At 38.4% G+C, this 13913-nt stretch overlaps 1 protein-coding gene across 1 annotated transcript; it reads left to right on the top strand.

Moving 5' to 3' along the window:
• Window positions 1–601: 601 nt before the first annotated feature.
• Window positions 602–1666, top strand: LOC114243610 (fork head domain transcription factor slp2). Its single transcript, XM_028175164.2, has one exon. The coding sequence runs from the start codon at window positions 739–741 to the stop codon at window positions 1438–1440; it is 702 nt and encodes a 233-aa protein (XP_028030965.1). The 5' UTR covers window positions 602–738; the 3' UTR covers window positions 1441–1666.
• The last annotated feature ends 12247 nt before the right edge of the window (window positions 1667–13913 follow it).

The raw sequence follows: 13913 nt of genomic DNA, 5'->3' as shown, positions 1-13913 counted from the left end.
TAATTATTTCGACTCTCCTTTTGCTATATTACAATTTCGAAGAAATCTTGAGCTAATTCCGATTTCTTTAGCAAGATATGTTATTAGTAAGAGAACGTATGTACCTACCTATACAGTAAGTTTTAAAAAATCTAAATTCCAAGCACATTCTCTCCGGGGCTAATAAATGTCGTTTCATACTTTAAATATAATATCAACCGTTGTCAACGTTTCAGCGTGAACACAAAAGCTATTTGTCTTAAAGTAATGAAGTTATAATAAATCTTTTGTGGCCGTTTCAAGCACAATTATTATTTAGATTAATGGTTTACGAGGTGACTTCTAAAGCCAATTTGTCAAATTCAACTTCCATAATTTACATGAATCCGAACATCTGCTTCAATGTTTAAAAACACAATTAATAATTACATTTACGACACATAAATAGCAACGCTAAATAAACTCACAAACAACCCGTGAAAAATTATTAAAAAACCTGTTTAATAAGCGCGGCTTATCGCGTCAAATTTAACCCCAACAAAACCCTGTAAGAACCTTTCGTTCCACATTTGAATGGAGAATGAGTTTTAAGCGAAAGTAATAAAGTTGTATATCGTATAGTGCGGGTGTTGAGCGTGGCGGCACATAAAGCGATGATTGGAGGGTGTGGTCTGAGTGCACTGGGCGGCGACGCGAGGCGGGGCGTGGAGCGGCTGCGGTCCTTAGTAAGGCGCGAGCGGCGCGCTATGCCGCACCACTATGAGTCCTCCGCACAGCTTCGCGATCCGCGACATCCTCCCGGAGGCCTTGTCGCGTTCGCCCTCGCCCTCCGACGCCGAGCTCGACGTCACGGGCACCGAGACGCCGCCGCCCTGTGCCTCGACATCGAACGAAAACAAGAAAAACGAAAAACCGGCCTACAGCTACAACGCACTCATCATGATGGCCATCCGCAGCAGCCCCGAGAAACGACTCACTCTCAACGGTATCTACGAGTACATCATGAAAAACTTTCCGTATTACAAAGAGAACAAACAAGGTTGGCAAAATTCTATACGTCACAATTTGAGTTTGAACAAGTGCTTCGTGAAAGTGCCGCGCCACTACGACGACCCCGGCAAGGGGAACTACTGGATGCTGGATCCGTCTTCGGATGACGTGTTCATCGGCGGAACGACGGGTAAGCTACGAAGGAGGTCGACGGCCGCGTCCCGGTCGCGACTGGCCGCGTTCAAACGTGGCGCGCTGCTGCACCCGATGTTCGGGAACCCTTACGCGTCGTTGGTCGGTCTGTACCCGCCGCTGCTGTCAGTGTACGGGCGGTACGCGCTTCCGAGTCCTCTGCTGAGGCTGCCGCCGCCGCCGCCCAGCCCGTACCACCAGCTGTACCGGCGGCTGCACGGACTGGCGGCTCCGACCAGCCCGCCGCCGGAGCCCGACCACCTCGTCAAGCACAGTTGATCGACAGGGGTCTTTGCACTGATATTTCAGTATATCCCGGCGAAGACAAGTGACCGCGTAGTGCACTGGACTGTGATAGCCGTGAACGGAGAATGTACAGAATGAACCTTGTATAAAGTCGTATCGCTATTTATTGTCGACGTAAGCTATTATTTAATGAATTCATTGTAGCGGATAAGATAATTAATTTAAGTTATATTAATGCAATAAAGATTTTTGTCCTGAACTACGTATGGTTTTGTGAAACGTGCGTTACATGTCTGTTCTTGCTAGGCCTATTTGATGACAATTTTAACGTATAAGGTATTTTTTTATAAATAGCTCTGATATATTTAAAATTTCGTCGCTCGTTTTGAATCTTATCAAATAATATAGGTAAGCTGATAAGAGCTACATAAAAAAATATATTTTCGATCATAAACGTCGTAGTGTGCTAGAAAGAAAAAATCGCGCCCGGAAAGACATACTACTTGAGTTAACATTTCTGAGATCGACCCTTTCTTTATTTGAAAACGAGTGACAATTTAATTGAGTGCTTTATGGACAGTTTTCGTGATAACATTTTTGATTGCTTAATGAGTCGTCACGAATAGCTGGATATAATTTCCTTTAGAATTTCGAATATTTTACTTGTAAGTTCTCAAGGTCAAGAACCACTTTTTACTGTCTCAAAGAAGTATTTCCGTTTTTATAAAACTTCAATGAAACAGAGCATAGGTACTGTTAGCTTGGCTGGCTGTGTCTGTTCAGATGGGTGCTAGCATTGCTTAGTTCAATTGATGCTTAAATTTATTTATTATTTTTTTATTGCTTATATGGGTGGACCAGCTCACAGCCACCCGGTGTTAAGTGGTTACTGGAGCCCATAGATATCTACAAAGTAAATTCCGCTACCCACCTTAAGATATGAGTTCTAAGGTCTCAGGCGTAGTTACAACGGCTGCCCCACCCTTCAAACCGAAACGCATTACTGCTTCACGGCAGAAATAAGCAGGATGGTGGTACCTACCCGCACGGATTCCCAAGAGGTCCTACCACCAGTACAACCAGATCAGCTACTTCCATTCAGTACAACCACCTCATGTATGAATCCAGTTGCTGGTTGTACTATCTCATAGGCAGTACCGTGTTTTATTACCCTACACTCTTTTCATGACTATTTTTCACAAAAACATTTATTCTTCAACATTGTGGTCGTCATGGCCTAAAAGATAAGACGTCCGGTGCATTCGTATCTTGCGATGCACCGGTGTTCCAATTCCGCAGGCAGGTAGGTAACAATTTTTCTAAAGAAATACGTAGGTACTTAACAAATGTTCACGATTGACTTCCACGGTGAAGGAATAATATCGTGTAATAAAAATGAAATCCATTAAATTACTAATTGCGTAATTACTGGTGGTAGGACTTCTTGTGAGTCTGCACGGATAGGTAACACCACCCTGCCTATTTCCGCCGTTAGCGTTTCGGCTTGAAGGGCTGGGCAGCCGTTGTACTGTAAAAACGGAGACCTTAGAACTCATATCTCAAGGTGGGTAGCGGAATTTACGTTGTAGATGTCCATGGACTCCGGTAACCACTTAACACCAGGTGGTCCGTAAGCTTGTAACACCCACATAAGCAATAAATAAATAAAGCCCTCCACGCCAACCTTGGTTGAATGGTAGAATGCCTTAAGCACTAAGGTAGCCTCTGTCTGCCATTCTTGTTTGATACACACTAGTTGAATAAATAAATAATTGAGTTCGGTTATTGCCTTTTTAGTTTTCGATTATTTTTAATAACCCGTTTTTTTATTGCTTACATTTCAACATACCACATCACGGTTCGGTTCAAGATCCTTTCATTTCTTTATATACATACATATATGCTTATATAATCAGCATGAGTGCCCATGACAAAGCACCTGTTGGTCTAGTTTTTAACCAAAATTGGTGCAGAAAGTTTGTGGGTTAACGAAAATCCAAACATGACAATATTTTTTATCATTTATCACTTTTTACTTTGCCTTTGGGTGGAATCGAAGTTGTGGATATCTTGAAAATGTCATAGACCTGATTGAGGGATCTGTAAAATATCTTGTGTTTTTGACACAATTTTACCCATGGATAGTAATTTTACCCATAGCGAAATTGTTAATATTATCCAACACAACATTGAAGCTACAAATTGTCTGTGCTGCTCTGGATCCTCGTTGAAGGGCGCACTGGAAGCCTACCCTAATTTCTGAAGTATCCGTGTTAATCCGAACACAAAACCATCATATTTAGTACTATCATATTATGCCAAATTTGTACTATGTTTCAAATCATGAATTTTGGTTTAGGTATACTTTTTTAATTTTAATGCAAAGCGGGCATTTGTTACTTTAATCCCAATTAATAAAATGTACTCGTACTAACGCAGACCTACCCAGTTCACAACAAAAATACGTTAGAACCGAGGAACTGTCAGGGTATATGACTACCGAATAAAATACAAGTGTTTGCACGAAGTCGAAGAAGATCCAAGTCGTAACTCAACTGAAATGGAGAGGTAAAGACAAAGCTTAAATTTCTAACTTTAATCGTGAACCGAATCACACTTAACGATTCCAAGCTAGCTGATTTATGGCCACTACAAGATTACAACAAGGAAACCCATATCCCTAATATAAAGTGTAACTATAGTGTTGTCTTCGGTTTTCGCGAGACACAGTTATAATTACTTTGAGATTTCCGACATTTCTAATCCTTTACTGTTTTCGTGGCTACGGATGACCAAGCTGTTTGATATTCATTGACATTTTCCTAAGTGACTCTTTCAAATGTAGCTGTCGCCAGTTAAGCCTTCACTTAATCCATCTTCATAATGAATTAAAAAGGTAAGTCTTCACCCTGGCCTATCAAACACGGACACCGTTGTAGGTACATATTATAATTCCGAAACACTATACGAATCAGATGAGGGGGAAATAGGATCGGAAATAAACGCGAAACCCACGAATTTTTATTAAAATTTTTTTTTTATTTAATTTAAAAATCATAGTCCATTTTAATTTATTAAAATTTATGTTCAAAAACAAAAAACGTCATTGTTAACACACATTTTTAAATATTGGAGTCGTTAGGGAGTGAATTGTCTGTTTTCAGTCCAAACATTTACATTATTTACGTAGTGGTCGTCAGCTTCTGACGGTCGCCATATGTCGTTTGATGTTATTGCGAATACACTCAGATTATTTTCAATATAGCGTTTTATAATGCTTTCATATAAATATTTTTTTTCAAAAGCATTTCTTTCTCAGCCTTGAGTATCGAAAAAATTCGTGGTCCAATACTTAAGACGTGCAGTGTATTAATTATAGTAATGTCAACTATTGACCAGTTATCAGTTAAATTTTATCATAATTTTATTGCATATTACGTACGACGAAGCGTAAAATATTTATGACTTGGTGGAATCATGGATACCAACTCTTTTAAATAGCTATGTTCATAACATGTTTGTTCTTGTCTTGTATATCTCTCCCTAGCATTCCACCATACGGGAGGAAATCTCAACATGAGGCCGTTGATTGTGGCCAAGATTAACTTAAAGGTGTTCCTTATAAAACTACGTTCGCACTAAAGCGGAGCCAACAAAAACACTTGACAGTAACAAGAGATCAGTCTAATCCCGCAGTTTAAGCGACAGAAAACATCTTGCTGTCAGGAAATATTGTGAAAATGTTTAACCTCATAATAAATCAACCGATCATTTTGTTTCAGCATTCCCGCGCTTTTTCATGAGCATAGACAATTAGACGGGAGACGCGTACCATAAACAAGCGCTGGAGTTAATCCACGGATTATCGTGAGCAGACACAAGCGGTGCGCCCGCGGGAATTTCTTGTAAATAATTGTAAATCTGCGTCAAAATCGAAAGACAGATACATATGTCAGGGGATTATTCGACGATTAACCCGTTTCAGTGGGTTACTGCTTTATGCGGTGCATTTGGAAAGTCATTGCTTCCCGCCAAATCGTCGCTGTTAATCTTTAGTTAAATATGGTACCACATTGCGGGACATTTCGGGAAATGTATTTCTATATATGGTGTGCTTGTTTTTGTTCGTTGTTAAGTTGTTACATAAATTTTGGGATTAGAATTTTTCAACGGTGCCCTAATTAAAAACCAATGTCAAATACACGTATACAAGAACTGTCGGATGAGAACGTGTTGTCGTTTCAAGATAACTCACACCAATACAACTGAAGATACATATAATGTAGTGCTCATTCTCTTTTTTTAAGACTTACGGAGGGTTAATATATTATGATAAAGTTATTAAAACTAATTACATTTCCTTTTTGGATGTTCAATAAAGGACTTTATTTTAATATTTGAGTAAGGACCTAATTAATAGCTGACGTATTTACCCAACGCAATGTGACAGCATCGAAAATAGTAATAGCACAAAATACTCGTAATTATTAGTATTTATGTAGTGAATAACCAATTAAGATGATTAGGTATGTTTTGTAAATAAATTTAATTCAGATTGTATCCACGACTAAAAATATTTAAGTAAACTGGAAACCAAATAAATGCAATAATAAAATTAAATAGAATTCTGAATTGAACTTCTAAATAGAATTCAAAACACAACTTTGTTTTCTTTCCTTAAAAACTAAAATAGATTCCAACAACGAACTAATTTGTCATTGGTGTATTTATTGTTATTGACAATATTCATTGGCTCTCAAAATAAAAGAAACTAATGTTATAGATATCGTGAACAGTTAAAATTCCACCGCCAATAATAAATCATCAATCAAGAGATACAACTATTTGGTACATTCGGAAGCAAAACATACATACATACATACAGACAATGTTATTTTAGGTTGACTCTGAGCGTGATATTTTATCCATATGTCACTACAAATACCTTTAAATATTTCGTAAATATATTTAAAAAAAAACCAAAGTCCCCTTACCCTTTCGTTATAAGAAAGGAAATATTTCAAAATTTATGAATAGCTCGCACAATTTTGTATTTTTAATCTTATTTTTATTCTTATTGAAGATTCTATTGTGAATGTGTTTATCCACATTTAGTTGATTCATAACATCGCATTCATAATAACATGGAACCTATTTATGCTTGGCCAATGGACGCATGACTGACAATTGGCAAGATTATTGTCACATTCAATCCTATTTCGAGATTACAATTACAATAATAGTACTGTCCGCCTTTTGTGACATTCAATGTATTTTCTGTAAATATTTTGCTCTTTTATCTATGTTGTGATTACGTGTATTGAATTTTGGAATTTAAAATGACGTGATTGGCATTATAATTGTACTGTGGAAATGCATGAGCATTAGATATTATGCTCGAATATATTCAAGCCGTAAACCCAAGAAAAAGGATTTTAAAATGTTCGTTTCATTCGTAATTGATTATTAAGTGACAGCGGCACTAAAACATTGAAGCTTTCAAACGCGGCTCGACTCACGTAATTAGAGAAAATAATCTATCCCCCGGGAAATCTATACTAATATTATAAAGAGGAAAGATTTGTTTGTTTGTTTGTTTCGAATAGGCTCCGAAACTACTGGACCGATTTGAAAAATTTTTTTTCCATTAGAAGCCGACATTGTCCCTGATGAACATAGGCTACTTTTTTTAATTTTTTTTTTAGTTTCATGTGTGTTTTAATGTTTCCGAAGCGAAGCGAGGGCGGGTCGCTAGTAGCAGATAAAAGTACACTTTATCCTTTTCTGTATCCTTATCTAAAGGTATTACATTAGTATTTATATTAGAAATAATATTAGTATACAGTGAGGGTCTACTGGGCAATTGGAGTACATTAACACCTAATCTATGCATCAGCTCGCTGAGTTTCTCGCCGGATCTTCTCAGCGGGCTGCGATTCTCATCCGGTAGTAGACTCATTCGCGAAGCAGCTGTTTTTGAGTTGTTAGGTCTCCTACGGAGGCGCTTGGGCAGTTGTTAGCAAGTCCCGCTCCTGCTGGCTGAGCCTTTGCTCGTCCTGGTGAAACTGGAGCCTCTGGGTCTGCGGAGGGACTTCGGTTCCCTCTGTATTTTGTACCGTATGTTCCATGGGGAGTGCTCTGAGGAATTGTTCGAGATGATACCAGCATCTCGTTTTTACCATCGCACCGCCCGCTACCGGAGTAGAGTTCATCCATACTACCTGGAGCCACTGCGGTCATCCACAGTGCGTTTCCAGAGATCTTTTTTGCCACGTACCATCCGGCTATGGAATGAGCTCCCCTCCACGGTGTTTCCTGAGCGCTATGACATGTCCTTCTTCAAACGAGGCTTATGGAGAGTATTAAGCGGTAGGCAGCGGCTTGGCTCTGCCCCTGGCATTGCTGAAGTCCATGGGCGACGGTAACCACTCACCATCAGGTGGGCCGTATGCCCGTCTGCCTACAAAGGCAATAAAAAATAAATAAAAAAACTGGAACTTTGTGACAGGATTGAAAGTGCCAAAAAGTGTAACACGTGTTCCAGCCTTACTAGATACTTGTCTGCGGGATTCGAACACTGTTGCATCGCTAGATACGAATGCGCCGGACGTCTTATCCTTTGGGCCACGACGAATTTAAAGTAGTAGCAGTATTCAAAAGTAATAATAATACATTATTATTTTTATGTAAGCTGAAAAATTATTGTAATTATTAACAATTATCTCCTAAATCACAAATGGCTTTGTAGTTACAATTTCAACTAACTCAAACACACCAAGCACAAGGCATAAATGAAATTGAGAATATGACGATGTTACAAATCACATGGACATAATTTATAATCTCTGCACCCGACGACCTACCCACATCTAAAATTTATAAATTAGGTTTAATGTCTGTTAGTGTACAAGTAAAGTCCTTTGATTTTAACTAAAACTTCGTAAAGACGTTGCGGTCGTATTCACCTTTAATAATAGCGCGGAAATTAAATTTAAGACACATCTTTTCATTTATTGCTAAGTTAAGGTATCTGACAAACGTTTTTAAAATATTAGATCCACAGTAAGGGTTCCCCGCACTCGTCTGTAATACTCATAATTAATTAATCGTCTTTATACTTCTGTTATAATTTAACATGACCCCTTACCTAATTTGTCTGTATCTGCCATAAGTCATTTTTTTTACAAATTAATTTATTTATTAAAAAAAAGAACACAATATTCCTAACCTAAAAGTACATGTTATTATCCGCAACATGCTTCGTCTTTTTTTTTTTTTACTGGTGTTAGGACCACTTTTGAGTCCGCGCGGGTAGGTACCACCGTCCTGCCTATTCCGCCGCGAAGCAGTAATGCGTTTCGGTTTGAAGTGTGGGGCAGCCGTTGTAACTATACCGAGACCTTAGAAATTGTATCTCAAGGTGGATGGCGCGTTTACGTTGTAGATGTTTATGGGTTCCAGTAACCACTTAACACCAGGTGGGCTGTGAGCTCGTCCAGCCATCTAAGCAATAAAAAAAAAAGGCATTCAACCTAGTTTGAAGAGTGGGTCAGCCGTTATTGTATACAAATGAGTCGTCAACTTCATCCTATGTTGTAATGTCTACGGTAAGTCGGATATCCATTGGTGGTCTATAGTTGGTGGCTGGACGATAAGTCGGTTCGATACCACCATCCTATTTCTGTCCGAAACTAATTCTGCTTTGATCCTTTGCGGTTCTAAGACTAATGTAAAACTAAACTGTATGCCTAATACGTGTGGACCCTGGATCTGAAAGGGTGATTACTGATATCATGTCACAGGATCACAAGTTCATCACTTGTGCGGGGTCACACTACTTCGAGAGTTTTTATTGCATACTAGCTGACCCGGCAGACTTCGTAGTGCCTCAATCGATAAATAAAATACCTAAACTTTTGTATAAAATAAAGTTAAAACAAACAAAAGGAATCCGTCCTATGGGGGGACATCATAGGAAAAACAAAATTGTTATTTTTATTTAATTCCCAGTATTTTCATATTTATTTTAAAACTTTTAAACCTTCTCTGGACTTCCACAAATCATTCAAGATCAAAATTAGCCAAATCGGTCCAGCTGTTCTCGAGTTTTAGCGAGATTAACGAACAGCAATTCATTTTTATATATAACTAGTCAGGTCATAAGTATTGTCACACAGTAAAAACTTTTCTCTTAGAATGCTGGCCACAAAAAAGTTTATTGAATTCGAATTTCGAATTGCTCATGAAAATAAAAATGTATACTTTTAGAATTTTACTCATTTTTAAATATGGAGTGGACGCTTAAAGAAGACCGTGTTGCAGTTATTGCGTTGAATCGTTGCGGTTACGCGCCAATTCAAATTTTTAACATACTGAAAAATTTGAATATAACCAAAAGATTCGTTTATCGTACCATCAAACGATACAATGAAGACTCTAGTGTAGATGACAGGTCAAGAAGTGGTCGCCCTCGGTCTGTTAGGACTCCAGCAGTGATAAAAGCTGTGAAGGCGCGAATTCAAAGAAATCCCAAACGTAAGCAGAAACTGTTGGCCCTTCAGATGGGGTTAAGCAGAACCACGGTAAAAAGGATGTTAAATGAAGACTTAGGGCTTCGGGCATATCGAAGAAAAACAGGACATCGTTTGAATGCTCGTCTAATGGACCTGAGACTGAAGAGCTTCAACAATGCGCTTCAACAATGCGCGGCATGCGCATTGTTGAAGCGGTACGCGAGAAAAAAATATCGGGAAATTCTTTTTTCGGATGAAAAAATGTTTACCGTAGAAGAGAGCTACAACAAACAAAATGATAAGGTGTACGCACACAGTAGTGAAAAAGCGAGCAACCGTATTCCGCGTGTCCAACGAGGTCATTTTCCATCCTCGCTCATGGTATGGTTGGGAGTTTCTTATTGGGGCTTAACAGAGGTACATTTTTGTGAGAAAGGTGTAAAAACGAATGCAGTTGTGTATCAAAATATAGTCCTGACGAACCTTGTGGAACCTGTTTCTCATACCATGTTCAATAACAGGCACTGGGTATTCCAACAAGATTCGGCGCCAGCTCATAGAGCGAAGAGCACACAAGACTGGCTGGCGGCGCGTGAAATCGACGTTATCCGGCACGAAGACTGGCCCTCCTCCAGTCCAGATTTGAATCCGTTAGATTACAAGATATGGCAACACTTGGAGGAAAAGGCGTGCTCAAAGCCTCATCCCAATTTGGAGTCACTCAAGACATCCTTGATTAAGGCAGCCGCCGATATTGACATGGACCTCGTTCGTGCTGCGATAGACGACTGGCCGCGCAGATTGAAGGCCTGTATTCAAAATCACGGAGGTCATTTTGAATAAACTTTAGTGTCATAAGAATTTATGTTTTGTTAAGTTCATTTTGGTATATGAATGGTTACTTAATGAATAAACTTGTTTCAATTATTTTACATTAAACATGTGACAGAATTTATGACCTGACTAGGTATAGATTAGTCGATGAGCTCGTAGCGTGATTGCTGTGGAATCTTGGACTGCTTTGCGGCATAATAGGCTGGATGATAATGCCTATCCGTACGAGCACACAACAGGCCCCACCCCACTCAAATTAGTTACTGAGGTAATGTAACATTTCCAGTGTTTAAAAAGTTCGCATTGCAACCTACTCATACATCTATGTACGTATGTAGGGTGATCTATTAAAAAGATGGACGTATAAAAGTTGTGTGTTAAAACGAAATGTTTATAAAACAATCTAACGCCATTATGAACTCTTCACCTCCTCTGATGTTTCAAAACATTCCTCACGTTCGTTCGTTCTAAGAATTTTTTGTTTTTAGTTGCACTAGACGCGCGCTACACGCTCCTAAAGATTTTGGAACGACTCTGAGGTGGTCTGTGTTAATGCTACGCAGAAAATTGTAGCGTATTACAAGATGCGTTGGTTTTGCAAGCTTTATATATCTGCTAGGGTCAGTTGAGGCGTCAGGTATAGACAGGAGAGCCGCTGAATTGTAGTTTTCATAGTCGTTGGTAGCTGAATCTGATTCGGGTGACGTTCTCAGGTATAATTAACCTCTAAACATTATGTATGTAAAGATTTTTTTTTATTGCTGAGTTGTGTGAAGTCGTCGTGGCCTAACGGATAAGACGTCCGATGCATTCGCGTTGAGCGATGCACCGATGTTTGAATCTCAGGCGGGTACCAATTTTTCTAAGGAAATACGTACTCAACAAATGTTCACGATTGACTTCCACGGTGAAGGAATAACATCGTGTAATAAAAATGAAACCCGCAAAATTATAATTTGCGTAATTACTGGTGTCAGTATAGTTACAACGGCTGCCCCACTCTTTAAACCGAAACGCATTACTGCTTCAAAGCAGAAATAGGCAGGGCGGTGGTATCCGCCCGCGCGGACTCACAAGAGGTCCTACCACCAGTAAGCTATATTTCTTTATAGTACATTTGTACAGCGCTCTATAGCTCCTTTGTAATCATATAGATGGCGCTGCCGATAATGGTAACATGCATAGATATTTAAGGAGATGTCATCTGCGATGTTAGGGCATATTATTACTAAATTAAATTAAATTGGATAATTATGATAAGGAATTGATAGTGGTGGACTTTGAATGTCGTTTCTTTGTTTTCAGGTGAGATACCTATTATAGGTTTGCAATGTGATTACCTATACTGTTTGGTACTGTTATGTACGTTTTAAGTTATTAAAATAATAAAACCTTTTTTTTCAGAGCAACGCGACGTTTATTTCAACTTACAATTCCTAGTAAATTCAATACAAAAAGTGTTATAGGTATGTATTAGCTGTTGTTTTTTTTTGATGCTGGCGAAAATTAATAAACATGAGCTTATTAAAAGACAGATTATAAAAAAATAGTTGAATTAAAAATCCACAATTAACGCCCCCAGGATAAAATTAACAGGAAACATATGTACGTGACAAGAAACATCTAGGCTCTCAACACTAAATATCTTTAGTGAAGGTAGTGAAGATATCTTTAGGAATTCTTACAGGGAATCGAACTCGGTGCTCGTGATATGATAGTTTGGGTCACGTAGCTCTCAACCAACCAGGCGGTCGATATAATAGAAAAGTCTTTTTTCATCCAAAAATGAAAATTCGTGAAAAGTAAATTTACTGAAATTTTAATATTTACACAGCAGTGGATGTTCTTACTTTGGTTCCATTCTGAAGAATGAGATTGCTGTGTGCTGTGATGAAATTCCAACTTCGATCTAAGGTCACAATGAGCTACTTAATAAGAAGGTGTATGACCTCATTTGTTTAATCAGTAAAGAAACACATAAAAGCACTTAATTTTCCTGTAAGTTTTCTCAGTGCTTTTTTTTTAGCTTTTTAAATTTGGGTGCTCATGCTCATGTGTCGAGGTGGGTGACGATATAGACGTTTTGAAGTCTTCTACCGTAAGCTCATGAGCGCCATAATGAGTACCATAAGTTTGTAACTATAACTCTTACCAAGTGTACGTTGTTAAATATTTTTAGCAGCGTCCGGGCTTCGACTTCATACGATTTTATCAGGATATTGCGCTTACACTAAGTTTACAGTAATTTCTATATATTATTTATAGTATTGTTTCCTAAATTATAAATAGAAAATTGTATATAATTATAAAGATACATTGAATTTTACGCTTCTTGCTTCAAAAATTACGAACATCCCATATAAATTGCGTACTCTAATATATAGGTGCATATAAGCATTAGAACCTCTTTGTGGGCAGCGGCTTGGCTCTGCTCCTGGCATTGCTAACGTCTATGAGCGACGGTAACCGCTCACCATCAGGTGGTAGGCCCTCTTGTGAGTCCGCACGGGTAGGTACCACCGCTCTGCTTATTTCTGCCGTGAAGCAGTAATGTGTTTCGGTTTGAAGGGCGGGGTAGCCGTTTAACTATACTTAAAACCTTAGAACTTATATCTCAATTTGGCATTTAAGCCCTAAGCTCATCTAAGCATTAAAAAAAAGTTGGACCGTATGCTCGTCTACCTACAAGAGCAATAAAAAACAACCTCAAAGGCTTACTTTTTTTAAAAGAATGACAAAGACTAACTTTTAAGGAAGCAATATGGAATTTCGTAATAAACACCTTCAGAATGACGAACTTTAATGCTTTGTTAATCTTTTACTTTCCTCCTTTAAACGGGAAATTAAAAAAAAAATCTTTGCCTTTAAGTATATTATACTTGTTTCAAAACTCGTAAACTATGAACTTTTAAATACACACAGACAAAAGCTCAAAACTTCCGACCAATTTCAAAAAGAAAGCTCCAAAAACCTCCATAAGTACTCACATTGTTAATTTATCACGAAATTAATCAGTTTAAATTCAATAAGATTATCTTTTAACTAGTCTCGGTTTACTAACGCACCTCGGGCGGCGTTCTTTGATGTTGTTTGTTGGCCGTTTGATGTTGCCGCCGCTGTACTGGCCAGTGTTAAAACATACGATTACGAAAATTTACA

Source organism: Bombyx mandarina, chromosome 12, assembly GCF_030267445.1.
Source record: "Bombyx mandarina strain Sakado chromosome 12, ASM3026744v2".
Classification (NCBI taxonomy): Eukaryota; Metazoa; Arthropoda; class Insecta; order Lepidoptera; family Bombycidae; genus Bombyx; species Bombyx mandarina.
This window is presented reverse-complemented; position numbering and strand designations above follow the sequence as displayed.

What these genes read in the sequence shown, in the direction of transcription:
- LOC114243610 (XM_028175164.2), top strand. Translation starts at nt 739, where the DNA reads ATGAGTCCTCCGCACAGCTTCGCGATCCGCGACATCCTCCCGGAGGCC.